The sequence below is a fragment of the Syngnathus leptorhynchus genome, chromosome 2 (genome assembly GCF_054491065.1).
Source record: "Syngnathus leptorhynchus isolate UIUO chromosome 2, UIUO_Slep, whole genome shotgun sequence".
In the NCBI taxonomy this organism is placed as follows: Eukaryota; Metazoa; Chordata; class Actinopteri; order Syngnathiformes; family Syngnathidae; genus Syngnathus; species Syngnathus leptorhynchus.
The window spans coordinates 12,971,256-12,988,038 of record NC_141196.1 but is presented as its reverse complement, the minus strand read 5'-3'; the positions used below and the strand labels follow the sequence as shown (position 1 = coordinate 12,988,038).

The window sequence follows — 16,783 nt, the reverse complement described above, 5'->3', positions numbered from 1 at the left end:
GACTTGATCAAAGATTCAAGTATGTACGATTGAACTGCATTTCTTCAAATAACAACCAGGGAAATGTATTCGGGTTAATGCTGAGGGGACAAGGCCTGGAGGTAGGGCACTTAGTTTTAGAAATGTATTGTTGTAATTATAGTGAAACTTCAGTCTATTTAAATGGAGGCTTGAGTAAAATAATAGCCTCAGAAAAAAATAAAGAGAATGATAAATGCATTCAAGTGAGGACAGAATGTCAGGGACAAACTTTTCTGTAACCTTTATGTCTTCCGACCACTAAAGGTGCGGGTGACCACTGGTGGGGATTCAAAGCAGGAACATCAATTGGTCACCGAGCCTTGAAATGTGTGCCTCTACATGAGAAATGAGCAAGACCTTACTAAAATGGATAATTAATTGATCTGAGAGCAGAGTGGGAATGATAAATGTTAAAATTAGCTTCTCATATTAGCCTAATATCTTAGACAGCATCACCTCCAGTGGTATCCAGACCACTGAGTAAAAAAAATAAAGCCCACTGCACCACACACATTCATACATGTCTGTCTATGTTTGCCCTGCGAATGGCCCTCACAATCGGCCATAAAAATCGGCAGCTCATACCGGTCATCAGTTGCCCCTGAACTCTAAATATTGGCATCGGTTATTGAAAAAAAAAAACATATTGGTCGATCCTACTTTAAATGTGTTATTTCCTTCAAACATAGTATCTCTTCTGTGAAAGACAATGTGATGCATGTTTTCATATATTTAAAAGTGGAACCATTCAATTTTGTTTGATTTGATGCACTCAATAGTTAGGCTTACGCACGCAGAGAAATGACTGGAGTGCTACCATAACTATAAGCTCATCTATAATACACTAGTTATTTAGAGTTATCTAAGTGAAAATTGATGTAAACTTAGTTTAGAAAAATGTATTGATCCATACAAACCTTGTTGTTCATGAAAGCTTTCAAGCATTGAATAAGTTTATGCTGATTCCGTTTATCAATGATCTCTTGCCTAGAAAAGAAATAGAACAATATTTAAGAGTATGCTTTTCATCAAAGTAAAATACTTTGTAGGACACTCACTGTTTCTTATCCAAAAGCTTCTCTAGTGCATCCAGAAGAAGTCCAAGACCCTCATGACCAAAGTTATTAACCCAACTGTGGAGGAAGTAGAGGAACATAAAATATCCAGTCAGTATTTTTGACACAGTCTTGGCACTGAAAGACATTTTAATACAGAGTGAATTAAACATAAAATATTGGCTGAACCCATGAGAGATTCAGTCATTCAAACAAATATCTTGGATTCAACACATTAGGATAAATGGACTCATGTAGTGGGTTTTAATTCCCGACACAAGCCGAGCCGCGCAACCCAACCGTGGCCTCCCTGACACTGAATATGGTTAGAATTTAAACTACACCCATTTAGGAGCAAATGAACACACATCCATCTTCACTAGAGTTCCCATCACTGAGCTGTTTGTATCCAGCCTCTCTTGCAGAGTGTGGCCGTGTTGCCGTGCCCAAAAATTGAGCAATGCGAGAAAGATAACACTGTAATCGATAACGGATTGCGAGAGATAATTGCCTATAAACCACAGCATATCGGGAGACGGCAAATGATCCAGTGCAGATGAGCCTGTTTATCTAAGAAGGCAAGCGGGAGAAGGGATCGTGGCGGGGGAGTAGCGGGGGGTTGGCTGTGTGGTCACAGCCAGATGATGCCATTAACATTGCTTGTTTGCAGGACCCCCAAGTGTCAATAGACACAAAAGTTATTTCCTGATGTTAAAATGCGTGAGTCAATAATTTATCTCAAATTTTGACAAGCATTTGGAATAATAATAGTTTGAGCATTAAAGCCTTTTGTATTGACTCGCTGTGTCAAGGGAGGCCCTCGATTAAGATGAGGATGCTGTTGCCTGACTGGGGTGAGGTTTTACTTTGATCAGTGACTAAATCAGCTCAGGGTGTCACTCCCACCCGCCAATGTACTTAAAGGGGAACACAACCCCAAATTTGTCTTTGTAATAGTAAGTTCTGTGCAGCCCAACTAGTCCAAACAGTGTTCTGATTGTTTTGTTTGTGAAATATGAATGAAAGAGGCAAAATCCACTTGTTTTTAATCAATCTCGGGGAGGGGGGAGCGCCCAATTTGCCACTTGTCATGACATCACAGTTGCCAGGTCTCAGGTAACAACCAATTATGGTATGGCATGGTATGGAGGGAAGGCAATGAGAAGCAAGGTGATGGAATACAGTCCCACAAATTCACCGTTTACGCATCTGTCCCATGATGTTGTTATCAGGTTTTAGAGAGCAAGATAATAGGAGTAATATATGTGTGAGTAAACAGTCTTAGGAATGTTGGTAGCATTCATTTTAGGTGTGGCTATTATCTGGCCACGTTTCTCTTTTCCAAAGCAAATGTGGTAATATGAACATGCAAACAAAAAGCTGGTAGATATTGTTCATATCAATTTAATCATATAGAACAGTACAATGGTGCTTATTTGAATTGAGAAGTGTGTAAAATGATCGCAAGCGAGTTTGTTTATCTGGTGACAGCAATGTTAAGGTATACTGCCGTTTACAAATAATATCTGCACCAGATTAAAAGAACAGTTTACACAAATTCTCATCTATTTGATTAAATAACTCCAACTATTTTAATTTCAAGTTATTGGTGCAACAAAAACAACAAATGATACTTCTACAAAGCACTGAAAAGAAAACGCTATTAGCATTAGAGATTTTGCATACTTTCAGTGTTTTATCTTTTTTCCTTTAATGTTTTATTCCATCAGAAGTGGGTGGGGAGACTCTTTGATGGAAAGTATCAATTTCTTCCTATTATGTCCCAATTGAATTCCTTCAGTTGTCCTCCTGAGGGAATACTGAATCATTCTGTGCCACAGAAAGATAACAGCAAATAGCACTATGTGTAGCATGAATCCAAGCACGGCCAGTGTCGGCTTTAGCATTTAAGCATGTCAAAAATGCCACTCCGTTATAGCCTGACAAAAAATTTAAGGCCAGAGAAATGAGAGAAAGAGAGAGAGAGAGAGAGAGAGAGAGAGAGAGAGAGAGAGAGAGAGAGAGAGAGAGAGAGAGAGAGAGAGAGAGAGAGAGAGAGAGAGAGAGAGAGAGAGAGAGAGAGAGAGAGAGAGAGAGAGAGAGAGAGAGAGAAATGTGTATATTTTTAATGTAAATGTATAAATGACTCTCTCCCATTAGTAACAGTTTCAAAATCGGCCCACACACTGGCCAAATATGTACAAAGTATTTTATCAGCCAAGTATACCAATGAGAAGTCGAGTAGTAGATGACTACTCGATTGCACCACTGGATGTGACAGTTGCTTATTTGTGATGTATTTGCAAGTTACGTTCCCTTCTGGATGTCCGGTGTGGGTGGGACATAACACTGATCAATGCAGCGATTGATTTTGCTAAAAATTATGCCTTCACTCTTATGAGATATGAGGCCGACTTTGCGTCAATGAAGAGATTTTGATTACAAAAAATAAACTACACTTTTGGAGCAAAAAATCACTGACTAAAGTCTTTAAAAAATGATTTATTTGACAAAACCAATGTAATTTTAATAGCGTACTTTGTTTGGGCCCTAATAATGCAACACATTTTATGTTCCTCAAAGGTTCCAATGTTGGATAGCACTGATGCTACATTGAGTCCTTTCAACAATTTAGTTAAATAACTTCTATCAGCCTTACATTACTCTTTAAACGAGAAAGGAACAGAATGTCGGCCTAGATCTAAATAACTACGTAGAAGGCATCAGTTCTTTTCACTGCTTTGTTTAATATCTTATTGAAACTGATGTGAATCCTGAATGGATGGAGGAAAGCACTATGCTACGGATACAGATGACTCAATTATAAATAAAAGAAGCTGAAGCTGTTCATGTGCGAGATTATCTCACAAACATCAGTGTCTTGCCTTACTGAACTTCACTTTTGATTGGTAGTGATACCTTCAGTAGTCACATGCGGTCGAGGGAAGGCAGAGAAAATCGGCCTCATAAAACCCTGATTGGAAACAGTTGAGTGCAAGTAATGCAAGCTTTGTTGACACCCTTTATTTGTCTATAATGTAATTATGGGAATTATAGTCATTAAACGGCATCCAATCCAAATGGCTAAACTACAGTATATCTGATTTACAATCCCCCAAAATCCAAATCCCCATAATGCCAATTGTAAAACTGTTTCACCAAGATTCATCTAAAATTTGAGCCCCCAAAATAGTTTCACTGTGCAACAAGAAAACATGAATCATAAAATAGTGCAAACATTGGGCCGTAACAGAAAGAGCACAAAAAGTTATGGAGAGGCGTAAATGCTATAGATGTGTTTAATAAAAAGGTTGAGTTCTACAGAAAGATTCGAGAGAAGGTGAGCAAAGCACAGTTAAATATTGAGAAAGTCTTAAAATGCATGGAAAGGTTGATACATACAGATAGATGCTCAACCATTTAAGTTAAGATATTTCAACGCAATTATAGTTGTCAAGTGTAATTAAAATTTGTGTTTGGCTGATAAAGAAATAATTTATTCAATGGTTTTCAACATCTCACTAATCAGTGGATTAAGATATAAACGGTCTTTTGCACTTAAGCAGCAAGTATCAAAAATAACTACCTAAATGGAAAGGGAGCATAGAATAACAGGCTCGATAATTGTCTTGGGAAAAACGAGTGAAAAACATGGCAGCTGAAGAGAAAAGACTGAAAACAGTCGGCAGCCGTCGCTTCGGGCGGTTCCATCTGTGGGAGGTTGTTAGGATTCCGCATGCCGCACACCTGTGCGGGACTGCCTGCGAGATAAAGCCCTGAGCACAAAGGCCCTGCAGCCACCTGCGCTGCCAAACAGGTGCGCAGCCTCACCAGTTAAACTATTAAACAAACACAAGCCTGTGGGAGCAAATTAGCCGTCTGCCCAAACACACAGGAACAAGAAGAAAAGTCATGCTAAGCAGCCACGTTCAAAAACAACATATTAATGATAAAGCTGTTGTTCGTCATATTTAATTCCTGTGGTACCTTGAAGTTCCAATGCTGCAAAAAGTTTTACTGATTGGGGTTTGGGCAAAAATTTGGTTAAAAATCGGTGCCAAACTTTTGGGAACCATAATTTTCCAATGCAAAACAAAATGGGTGATCAGTCAGAGAATCCAATGTTGGGGGAGCTTGAACAACTTTAATCCATATGAGCAGTCAATAGGTCTCATTTTATCCATATAAAGTGGAATCCAGTAACTCATGCGTGAGTTTAGCATTTATGCATGATGAATGACTCGCCACTAGCTTCGTTCATTCAATTTCCTATTCCCTCGCCAACTTTACTTTCCAGACAGTTTTTGCTGTGCTGGGGTTTCCGCATTAGTCCTACGCTAGATATTTTTCAGTAGTTTCGGTTTTGTTTTGTGTTAAATTGAGAAAATACATAATGTTAATAATTGTAGTATTTAGCCCAGTAAACACGGTTACATTTAATTGATGTATACCTCTCAATAACAAAACTTTCAAATATGTAAAGGATTTTTGTTCAGGGGCAAAAACTGTTTCCTTATTTGGCTTCAAGGAAAGCCCGACACTGGTACACTGCCATCCAAGTCACACTCGCTTTCACTCTGTGATAACAAACCGTATAAGGTTACATTACCATAGAGGAACCAGAAGAGTCACAAACAAAAGTGTGTTGTGATCCATGACAATCAAGACCATTCATATTAATTAGGAGGTACAATGCATTGAGCTCTGAATATTACAAACTCCATCATGCTCTATATCATGGGTGGTTGACTGGAAACCTCAGTATTTTTTCTCAGATCTTAGTACAATCCATCAATTCCAGAGTAGATCTTAGTATAATCCATATATATATGTATATATATATATATATATATATATATATATATATATATATATATATATATATATATATATATATACAGTCGGCAGCCGTATATGCCATTTAGCATTTCATTCACGTGTATATATATATATATATATGTATATATATATACATACATCTATATATGTATATATATATATATATATATATATATATATATATATATATATATGGATCCATGGATATCCATGACCATGGATATATAATATATATATATATATATATATATATATATATATATATATATATATATATATATATATATATATATATATATATATATATATATATATATATATATATATATATATATATATATATATATATATATATATATATATATATATATATATATATAGTGTGTGAGTGTAGTGTGTGTAGTTGCTCCAGTAGTTGCACGCAGCATCAAATCTCCAGTGGGGATATTATAATCATGAATAATCTTTCTGATGCCCTCAAGAACCCTGTGGACCTGCCGAGCAACAGGAGGTGATCCCTTCATAATGCACGGTGACCCTTACATACTTGCGGGTCATTGGAAAACACCCACGAGAAAAACCCGGCCTCACGTAGTACATCCACATAATGGCATCTTTCTTTGTGGGAACTCTGATTTAAATCCCCCTTGAGGCACATGGCCAGAGGGATTTGACTTCACTGTCCTCCTGACATTCAAAGGGGTTAATTAAGTTTTCACAACAAAATATATTAAAACCTCATTCCGTTGAATATAAATTCATCATGGGGTTGTGTGTGTGTGTGTGTGTGTGTGTGGGGGGGCGGTCGTAATATATAAGCCAGTGAGGGAATCAAAATTGTTTTATTTAAATGAAGTCGGGCTTCACGTGGGCGTAGGCTATAATGACTCCAACTCAAGTATATCACATATCAATTTCTTTGTTGAAAAGGCAGGAATCGTAGCAAGAACTAATGAATGAATGTTCACCGTTAGTATCTGCAAAGTGGTCAAAGTGAATGTAGGACACATTTTAATTACATATGCTGACGCGTAGTTAAAAAATTTTGTGGCTTTGTTATTAAAGTTTTCAACAAGAACATATCACTGTATAGTCTTTGTTCCTATTAATTTAACACGGCCGTAACATTGACCGATACAGACATTAAGATAATGCAATTGTTCCTATGGGAACACCATGCCACAATTGGGTTTTGTTGTGCTTCACTAACGCCATTGAGCATTTCATTCACGTGTCCATCAGTGATTCACACGCAGCCTTCAGCACATGGTCAGTTCATAAGCGCATTTCCCTGTCGTCGCGGAACCAGAAATAAAACTGACTAGCCCATTCATTGCGGACTTTGGTAACAAAACTTTGACTTTGAGAAAAAAAGAAAAATGATTTTTTTTTTTTTTTAAACAAATTTTCAACTCATACAATGATGACATTTCCGTGTCTTTTATAAAATACGGTACCGGTACAAAGACAAATCCCAAAATATGAGGTACTAACCTGACTGGGTTACTAGTGAGAGAAACCCGAAGCGACTCCAGGCAATTGAGCAGTTTTTCTTCTGTGATACCAGAACGCAGCTCATGGACATATTCCTGGGATGAGAGCGTACATTCATGCTTGCTGTTCCTCAGTCCGCCCTGAAAGCAAAACACATTAACTCACATGAGGATGTGTCAATCGTGCACTTATCTGATGTATGTAGAAATTTAATGAATAAGCAAGAAAGAATTACAAGTTTCAATTGTTCGAACAACTAACAATAATTTCCACTCACCAATCTCAATAGAGCAAAAATTATTGAGGCTAGAGGTCTAAAATGCTGTTTGGTGGAAAAGTCGAGTGATCAGTTCTCCTTGTTCCAAAATCCGAATTCTGTTTAAAAGAACAGGCTGGCCTAAAGAATGGAGATGACGACGGCCTAAAAATGGCTCCTCTCTCCTGCACTGAGGTCTGCATCTCCTCGCATGTCTTTAAGCTTAAAATTTGACAAAGTCCAATTTGAAGATAGGATACGTAAATTCATTTTAACGGACTTTGGGTTAATCTCAGAAAGAATGAAATCTATCTTTGTCTAATCGGCGTTCTCGATCCACGGCATTAGCCGCAGGGGCTAACCCCCGATGGGGAGCCCACCGGGCGAGAGAGATTGCTGCTCTTTGTCTGAACGAACCTTTTTTACCAGTCCAGTTCGTGGGTACTATGCCTGCTTGGTCATGTACCAGTTTTTTTCCATGACATCATATATTGGCCTCAGATGACCCAAATGCTTCCAGAATAGACTGCACTTGCATCTCGCAGGCCTCAACCGGATTCAACCAGATGAGGTGACCATGTTCTCATGGAAGTAACAATTTTCTCAGGGATGTTTCATCCTGTTTCCCCTTCCAAATCTTGTCAACTGTCCTTCAACTTGACATTTGCAAATGTTTTTGTTTTTTTTCTCTGACTTGTGTTCCGTCAAACAGCCTTTTGTTTAGGCTCCAACTGATTGAGCGTGACCTCGGGTCCACTACTTAGTATCACCATTAACCCTTTCCGCCTCCTTGTCTTCGCTCACATTTATACATTCATGTGTAAATGGAAGATCAATATTACATATATGTTAGATACTGATTAAACATCGTGACAATAATAACACATACTTTCACAATAATCAATTTAACACATAATCATAACTATGATCGTGGAGTCTCTTAGTTAGCAGGTTACAACACTCAAGCAGCTTCAAAACGTATTTTGACAAGCTCCTAGACCTCTAGGTCAAGCTCAAGCGTGGGATTGCAGTCTTCCACCCACGGTATCACTATCAACCCCTTGTCCTTACTCAACTCTTAATACCGTTTTGGCCTGAATATAAGACGATGTTTTTTGCATTGAAATAAGACTGAAAAAGTGGTGGTCGTCTTATATTCGGGGTCTAGACATTATACCCATTTTCACTTGTGCACTTCGGTAAGTTAAAGGTTGCTGGTATCGACTGAGTATGTTGCTGTGATCGTGTGCGTTTTTGACACAAAGTGAGTATATACATTTCATTGTTACTACTGTCCACTGTTGTGCTGTTTGTCCGATCGCGGTTTACTTTGTGTATGCGCCGTTTGATTGACAGCTTCGGCGCACTCATAATCGACTGAGTCTGTTGCTGTGATTGTGTGCGTCTTTGATACAAAGTGAGCATATACATTTCATTGTTACTACTGTCCACTGTTGTGCCGTTTGTTTGATCGCGGTTCGATTCGTGTGCGTGCCATTTGATTGACAGCTTCAGCAGGCTCCTTTAAGTTTGCTTCGCATCTTACGAGTCGCCGTTACGCAGTGGCACGACGACTAACGGTCGCCAGCAAATGTATTTTGTTGTCTCGATTGATGACTTATGTTTTGTGTGTTGCCAAGAGTATTTCATTTATGGTTTCTTCTTATTTTTTTTTTGCCAATAATTCAGTCCTGAACCACTGAACCACGTCTTCCCTCCTGTGTTCTGACCAACACCTGGGGGAGAAAAGAGCATAACCATCTGAGCCAACCCATCAGGTTCCCCAATAATAGCGGTAGCAGTTTGCATTATTTTATTGTAATGTTTTTCCTTATACAGATTTGTTTCAAGACTACAGTTAAAGTCACTTTGATAGTGAATGCAGTTATTGCAAATTTGTTGTTTTATCACAGTAGATAGGTTTATTTACATTTCAAAAACCTGAAGCCATTCATCTACAAATGTGATTGCACTTTAGTTTACATATTTTAATGTTCAGATATTAAGATGTGATGAAGTTTTTGCATGATTTCAAAGAGGCAAAATATGTTTTTTCTCTCGAATACATTGTTATAATCATTTATTTCAGATGTACTGTAATTATTTTCTGTTTAAAAATTTAATTTGGTGTTCAAAAATACTTTGTCTTGAAAAAGAGGGGGTCGTCTTATAATCGGGGTCGTCTTATATTCGGGCCAATACGGTACATTCATGTGTAAATGAAACATCAGTGCTATGATGCTGCTCAAGTTACTACTCACTAATATTGCAAAGCAGAATAAAATAAAGTATATTGCAGCTTACTCTAACTGTGATTAACATGTCTCATTCTCATTACCTAACGATAAGCATGGGCTTCCCTAGTTAGCAAATTAAAATATTCAAACAGTTTCAAAGTATATTATAGCAAAACAAAATAATATAACATAATCCAAAATTGTGTGATGCTGTGCTTCAGAACAAGACTTCATCTAATCGATGACTTTTTAAACTGAAAATTTACTACGTTAGGTCAATCTGACTTTGGCACCATCTTCTGGTGAAATTTGGAACGGGAATGGAGGTTTACTGGTTCAACCAACAAATTCCCCTTTACTAATTTAACAATAGTTAATTTTGAAGAGCTAACTTTTAAGTAACCCCTACTCAGGCCCCCTTCTTCAGGTCTTCCATGTCAAGCTTTGAAATTTTGAATTCCATCTTAGTCAATTTGTCTGGGCCAAATCCAATACACACTCATGCACCATCTTTTACCATCCTATCCAACATGTAACTCGACAGATGCTATTAAAAAAATCCAAAACTTGGTTTTCAAGCCATTTGAATTATTTGTGAAATGTTGGACATATGACAAATACTTGGTTTCATGCACACAACAAACGCACTCTCAAAGCTCAATAAATATTGTTTATTTAAAAGCTACTGCCTGATCAAATCTGTTCTAATGGTCATTTATCAACTTCAAATTTGACAACAGTCGTAAAAAGATTGTGCATGCAAATATATCTCTATTCCACTGCTTCAACACGTTCACCCAGAGAAAAAAAAATGTTTTGCTTTTGGCCGAATTACTATGTTCAAATCACATTCAAAGGGAAGTAAAGATAACATACAAATAGAAAACATGTCATTAGATGCGTTATGAACATGACTTCTCAGCAAAATCGCATGCACTCTGTTGATCCCCAAACTGCTGGTTTTACAACAAAGTCAACAGCGCTAATAGGCAGTTTTGCACATAGCAGCATAGTAGCTCATTTATTTGTCCTAAAGCATGCAAGCTGCTCTCCTGTAAGGCATAATCAACCGTCTTAGATTGTGGAAAAATATATATGTAGGTTTTTTTTTTATATTGTGGAAGAAAAATACAAATGATACTTGTGTGTGTCAATACCAGTAGCTTTCCACACCCTTGATGAGAATCCATAACATAGAGCACTAAAAGACAATTTCATCATCGTACTATGACAGCAAACTAACCCAGTGTCAGTAAAAGCAACAAAATATGTGGTGCACTAGCAGAGGAATAGGAGGTCTTCCGGCCTGGTTGTCACCCAGGGAGAGGAAGAAAAAGTAGGTGCAGTCATTATGGGGCTAAAATCAATAAAAGAAAAGTAAACGTGCAGCACAGTGGCTCTCTGCAGGAAGGGTCAGAGCACACTGTTCTGCCTTGGGAATCTTGGCTCATTTTATTATGTGCAACAAACTCAAACAGATTGAGTTGGACCAAAAAGACTGCAGTGGGTACGACACATAAGCTGAATTAAACCTTCGTCTAGATAAATAAAGTGTACATGTTAAATAAAGGATAGAATTTATATTATATAACACTGAAGAAAACCTTGGGCTATCTGAATAGGGATAGGAAAAATAACCTTTATTACATCTTATTATACTTCCTACATTTACATATCCGATCGGGGACCATATATAAAAAGAGACCCAGGTTGGATTTGAAAAAACAAAACAAAAAAACCCAGTATTGAGTCTTTCAAACCCTCATTAAAAAAAATTACATCCAATTCACATGGATTACGGTTTTGAAGCGGGTGCGTCACTTTAAAAAGTTTGGACGTGCTTTTTTAAACAAACAGTTCTCGATAATTTTCATTTTCCAAGGACCATAAATGCAACATGAGTGTCCAGCATAAGAGTCCAAATCACTGTCAAACAAAAAATGAAACACTCAATGGATTTAGTCACACCTTCAACTCCACAAAGACGAGCACTCAGGAAGCATGTAGGGACTGAATTCCAGAACATCTCAGACTAAAGCTCTGATATCAAAAGTATGATGCACATCAGCCAGTGAGGTCTAAAGACAAATCCATCCCTGACCCAGGTTTGAGTAACGGAATGTCTTGAATAACAAATTGTTTATGTGCAAATGAACAGAAGACTCTTGCAAGATCGAGCTGCAGCACCCCATATTATACTGAACACTGATGTCTCTATTTGCACAGTAATGCATAAGGAACCAAGACATCACCCTTTTCCATCACTTTTTCACTACTTAGTATCTTTTCATCCCTGAGGCCCGGGCTTCACCACAGGCTCTGTCTGACCTATGGAAACAAAACACTGACCGTAAAGCACCCTTTCACAGCCCCGTCCCACATAAGAAGAAACTTGGGAAAATACATAACATTGCGCTGCCACTCAGGCGGCAGAAATACAATCGGAACAGAATGACGCCGGCTACTGGGAAATAGAGTTGTGCCCCGAAGGCGCAGGAAAAACGGTCAGCCAAAGCTTTAAACAAAAGAGACCCCCGAGAGAATGTGAAGGAGAGAACGTTCAGGAGGAGATTCTAATAAAGTGTATGCAGGGTGGGCAGATTTACGGAGGAGCATCGCGAGAGTGTAAATTGTACACTCGTGGACACACACACTGCCTTTTTGACCACAACCGAGAGCCTCATCTCCCGTCGTTTATTGAATCCCCTATCTGTCGATAAGAGTATTTCCTGGCCGAGAAAATAGTGTGGGGAGCAATTACTTTAGGGAGCCTGTCAATTTCATTTTGGTAGGGTTAAGGCAGGACTGAGGTTCATTCTATCCCCCTCCATCACAGTCACCCTTCTATATGGCGCAGGGCGTGACTGAGAACGGCACTATCTCTTGAGGGCAGGGCAGGTAGACAATGCCAAGGCGACTGCACCTCAACATGTCATCTTCACCTGTAATAAGGCCATAACAAGCTGGCAGCGCACTCAGTGCCCAGTGCTCGGCACACTCGGGCAGACTGATGGATGCATTATTCAGCTTCTCTGTCAGTTTACCAGAAAAAACAGATGGCGACAACGTGTCTGGCCTGGAAGATGCTGCAGTGGGCCTTCGCTTCACCTATTCTTACTGTGTCTTCTCGCTTTCAAAGATATGCATGGATGCCATTTTCTGATGACAACAATCACTCATAGTACTTTTAACTCATTTAGTCATACAATGGAAACTTTACAGTGTCAAACACAAGGAGAAAACCTCAAATTTGATAGGATTTTAAACCATAGGAAATAAAATACACGTATGTAGCTCCAAGCGATTGTATGTGGCCAGGCAGGAGTCTTCTTTTTTTTTTTTTTTTTATATAAGTTGATAGAATATTGTTGTTGTTGTTTTTTTCTCAGATGCACATGTTGTAGAAGGACAGGGTGTTGCACGGTATTTATGTATTTAACATTGTCCAAACAGGGATATGATGTACTAAATGCTCCATTCATTTGTCTATTTATCGGTTGATTAACTCCCTGACACATTTTCTTTTTCTGATCGTTACATTGCCGCAGTGCTCTAATTATGATAATTATATCTTGTACATACTTCTGATTCCAAAGAGTGTCCCCGTGGTCTTAAAATAAATCATTGAGACAATCTGAGTAATTAGTGCATACCAAAATATTAGACAATAAGAGCCTTGCGGTACATTTCCTTATCACAAAAGGTTTTTCCATCTTACAGATTTAAGACAGCACATGAAAAAAAAATTGCAAAAACTTGAGCATCTTTCAACCAAGCAGTATCTTGTAGTTCAATTTGATAGGCAATCTCCTACATTATTACCACAGTGAAAGCTTCCAAAATATCTAACCCAAGTGTGTTTGATATTGACAAATTTCAAGGCGATTTCGTAGTTGTTTCTCTGTTTGAGTGGCTAAATGCACAAGTTGACTTTGTTTTTGTCGACTTTAGCAAAAACATAATCCTTGAATCATCATCTTTTGAGCTCCCTCCAATCATGATGTGTCCTCTATACTCCAAATCATTCTAGAACATAATGGTGGGTTGCAAGGTTTGCGTACGCTACACAAAACACAGCTTTTCTTTCTTTAATTTTAATTAATTCAATGTTTTACCAGGTAAGTCAATTGAGAACATTTTCTCATTTACAATGGCGACCTGGAGGCAAGGTGTGTGAAGTGTCTTGCCCAAGGACACAATGACAGGTGACTGTGACAGGGCTGGGATCTAACCGCCAACCCCCCGGTTACTAAACGACCGACTCTACTGCCTGAGCCACAGCCGCTTTCAAAAACAAAACCACTGAAAATGCTTATTTTCTAATGCATACAGAATTTTATCTTATTTTACCGAAACGCTTCGTGAAAACAAGTTAATACTGGAAGTCTGGACATATTAAAGAAATCAGTGCTCTTTTAGCACATTAAGCACAGTGTAGAGCTGGCTGAGCGTCTGGGGCAGCTATGGTAAAGGTCAACGGGAACACGGATCAGTTAAGATGGTGGCTGGCTGGACAATGACTTATCCTGAGCTTCCCTACTTTAAAGGACAGAGCTCTGCCACCAGAAGATAAGGCATTTCATCTCGCCACCAGAGCACATGGCTCCTAGCGCAGTGGGGGGATTTCCCAGCAGACCATGCAACCAAGCCGTTCTTTCTCCAATCATTGCATTTTTTTCCCCAACACTGTCATATCTGCCTGACAGTTTCTCACTCTGTCCACTGTGAGGTGTTTTTGAACCCTGGCTGACAGCAGTCTATCTAAACCGTACCAGCAAGGCTTTCTTCTCTATTTATATTCCTGTCGCCATTTCGCTGTCGAGGAAAAAAAAGAAAAAAAGAGAAAAATGTACAGAGCAGTTTGTTGTGTTGCGGCCGGGCAGCCCGCCGATAACGCCAATGCAATTAGACCGCCAACGTTTTCTCAATAAGCAAGACTGGTAGCGTTACACGACACCGCCGCTGAACTGAGAAAGGGAAAGAAAAAAACAAGAAAGAAAACAATGAGATAGAGGGCAAGAAACACTGGCGGTTTGACTTAATAAATGATTGTTTGTGCATATAATGTGTGTATTATGTAATCCCAGGGCTGTAGACATGCACAAACCTAAAGATATTACAGATGTCTAGCCCTATTCTTTTAAGAAGTGCTATGACTAGCTCGTAAAGGCAATATCCAAAAGGCCAGCTGCATACATTTATATTTATTTGTCATATCCAAATTCCACAATCTCCAACTGGTATGTAAAATTTTGATGGTGGATTTATACGTTTTGTTAACATCCGACGCAAAGTGTTTGCTCTGTGACGTTTGTCTCAAATTTACTTGTCAAGTAAAAATGACTACTTTCAAGCAATTCCATTTAACTACATCCTTTCAGCCTCTACGTATAATCACATCCGACAGCCAATTTATCTTTGTAAAAGGCCGCATTATAAATAGAAAACTCTGTCCTCATGAATATTGTGCTTGTGAACCATTTCCATGTTGCCGTGTCGATTTGTCAACAAAGCAATCGCTGACATTATTATGAAGTGTGGTGACTATTATTAGCATTAGTAAACCTGATGAACATGATGGGAAGTGGACTGTATCATACTTTGTGTTTAGGGCTCAAACATGATGGCTGTCCATTCATTTTCTATGTTGCTCCTTTTGGCCATTTTCCGGCATCCTTCAAAATCGGGGTTGTCCTTGATTGTCACCAAATTTGAAACACAGACAGATGGGCAATGCTGAATTGCAAAGACTTTGAGTTGGATGACTCCCCATAAAGCACAAAATTATAAATAATTCAGGTCCTTGACTGGATGCAATAACTCTGTCTGCAGCACTAACTTTGGCAACTGGGGGGAAATCGAGGGTCAGTTCATCGCTGCTTATTCTTTTATTTGAGCCTTTCATCTTGTAATCTTAATTAGGTCAAGGTTAAGGTGTCTGTGCTACATTCACCTTGACCCTCCTTTCCACTGCATTGAGCTCTTAAAAGGACATGCCCTCTATTTTCACTTTCAGACTCTCACTTAGCTCTGACCCGCACGAGACAGTTCAAGCTTTTGGCAGAAGCACACACACGCACAAAAAAAAGCACAACAAACATGTCCGGCCCGACTGGCTGCGAACCAGATGTGGCCAAGGAGAGGGCACACCAATAGACCCTTGTCAGCAAGATGCTCTGGCTTTAATCCCACTTGTGGTTGACCTTCAGTGTAGCACCAGCCTCACTGTTTGAAACAGCATCTCAAATATGTCCAAGAAGAGAGGAATTTAATGTTTCACTGTAGAGAACAGTTTTATAACAGCTCAAATTTGCTTTACTGTAGGCCTATAGACGAAATGAATTATAGTGGAACCTCAAAGCCTAAAATACAATCATATACAAGGAAGCTTTCCAGTTACTGATAGACAAACCTTTTGTCAATATTGATGCTGCAAAACTGGGAGAATAACTGATTCGTTAGAATTGGGTGTTGTCAACTGCCCAGGCCGTGTGGATTTTGGTTACATCGAGAAACCAGGGGCCGTGGCAGCAGCGGCAAGAAGCTCGCTCGGTGGCCTGCCTGGCGTACTGTGGACTTTTTCCTCTCAAATGATAGCTTATTAAAGTCACCTAGTGAAAATATTAAAGCCACCTAGTGAAAATATTAAAGTCACCGACTGAAGATATTCAAGTCGCCTTGTGACATCCATAGGCAATCTGGCTATCAACTCAATAGCAGGTGGTGGGTGAAAGGGACGGCCCAGTCAATGACATGATGTCATCTGTTCCAACATGGTGCCAACCATTGAAGGTAGAGGTGGATTATTTTGACAAATACGTAGTACAAGACCAGACAGAAAATGGTGACCCAAAGTATTGACCAAACCTTACTTACATTAT

At 38.9% G+C, this 16,783-nt stretch overlaps 1 protein-coding gene across 9 annotated transcripts in view; it reads right to left on the bottom strand.

Annotated features, from left to right (window-relative positions):
• The window catches only part of diaph2 (diaphanous-related formin 2), a 323,477-nt gene that overhangs the window by 206,667 nt on the left and 100,027 nt on the right, over window positions 1-16,783 (bottom strand). For all 9 annotated transcript variants that reach the window (XM_085903879.1, XM_085903888.1, XM_085903893.1 and 6 more), the window contains 3 exons: window positions 7,410-7,549; window positions 1,080-1,154; window positions 939-1,008 (listed from right to left, as the gene is read on the bottom strand). In XM_085903879.1, the coding sequence (XP_085760005.1) occupies window positions 939-1,008; window positions 1,080-1,154; window positions 7,410-7,549 (285 nt within the window). The remainder of the gene's footprint in view (window positions 1-938; window positions 1,009-1,079; window positions 1,155-7,409; window positions 7,550-16,783) is intronic.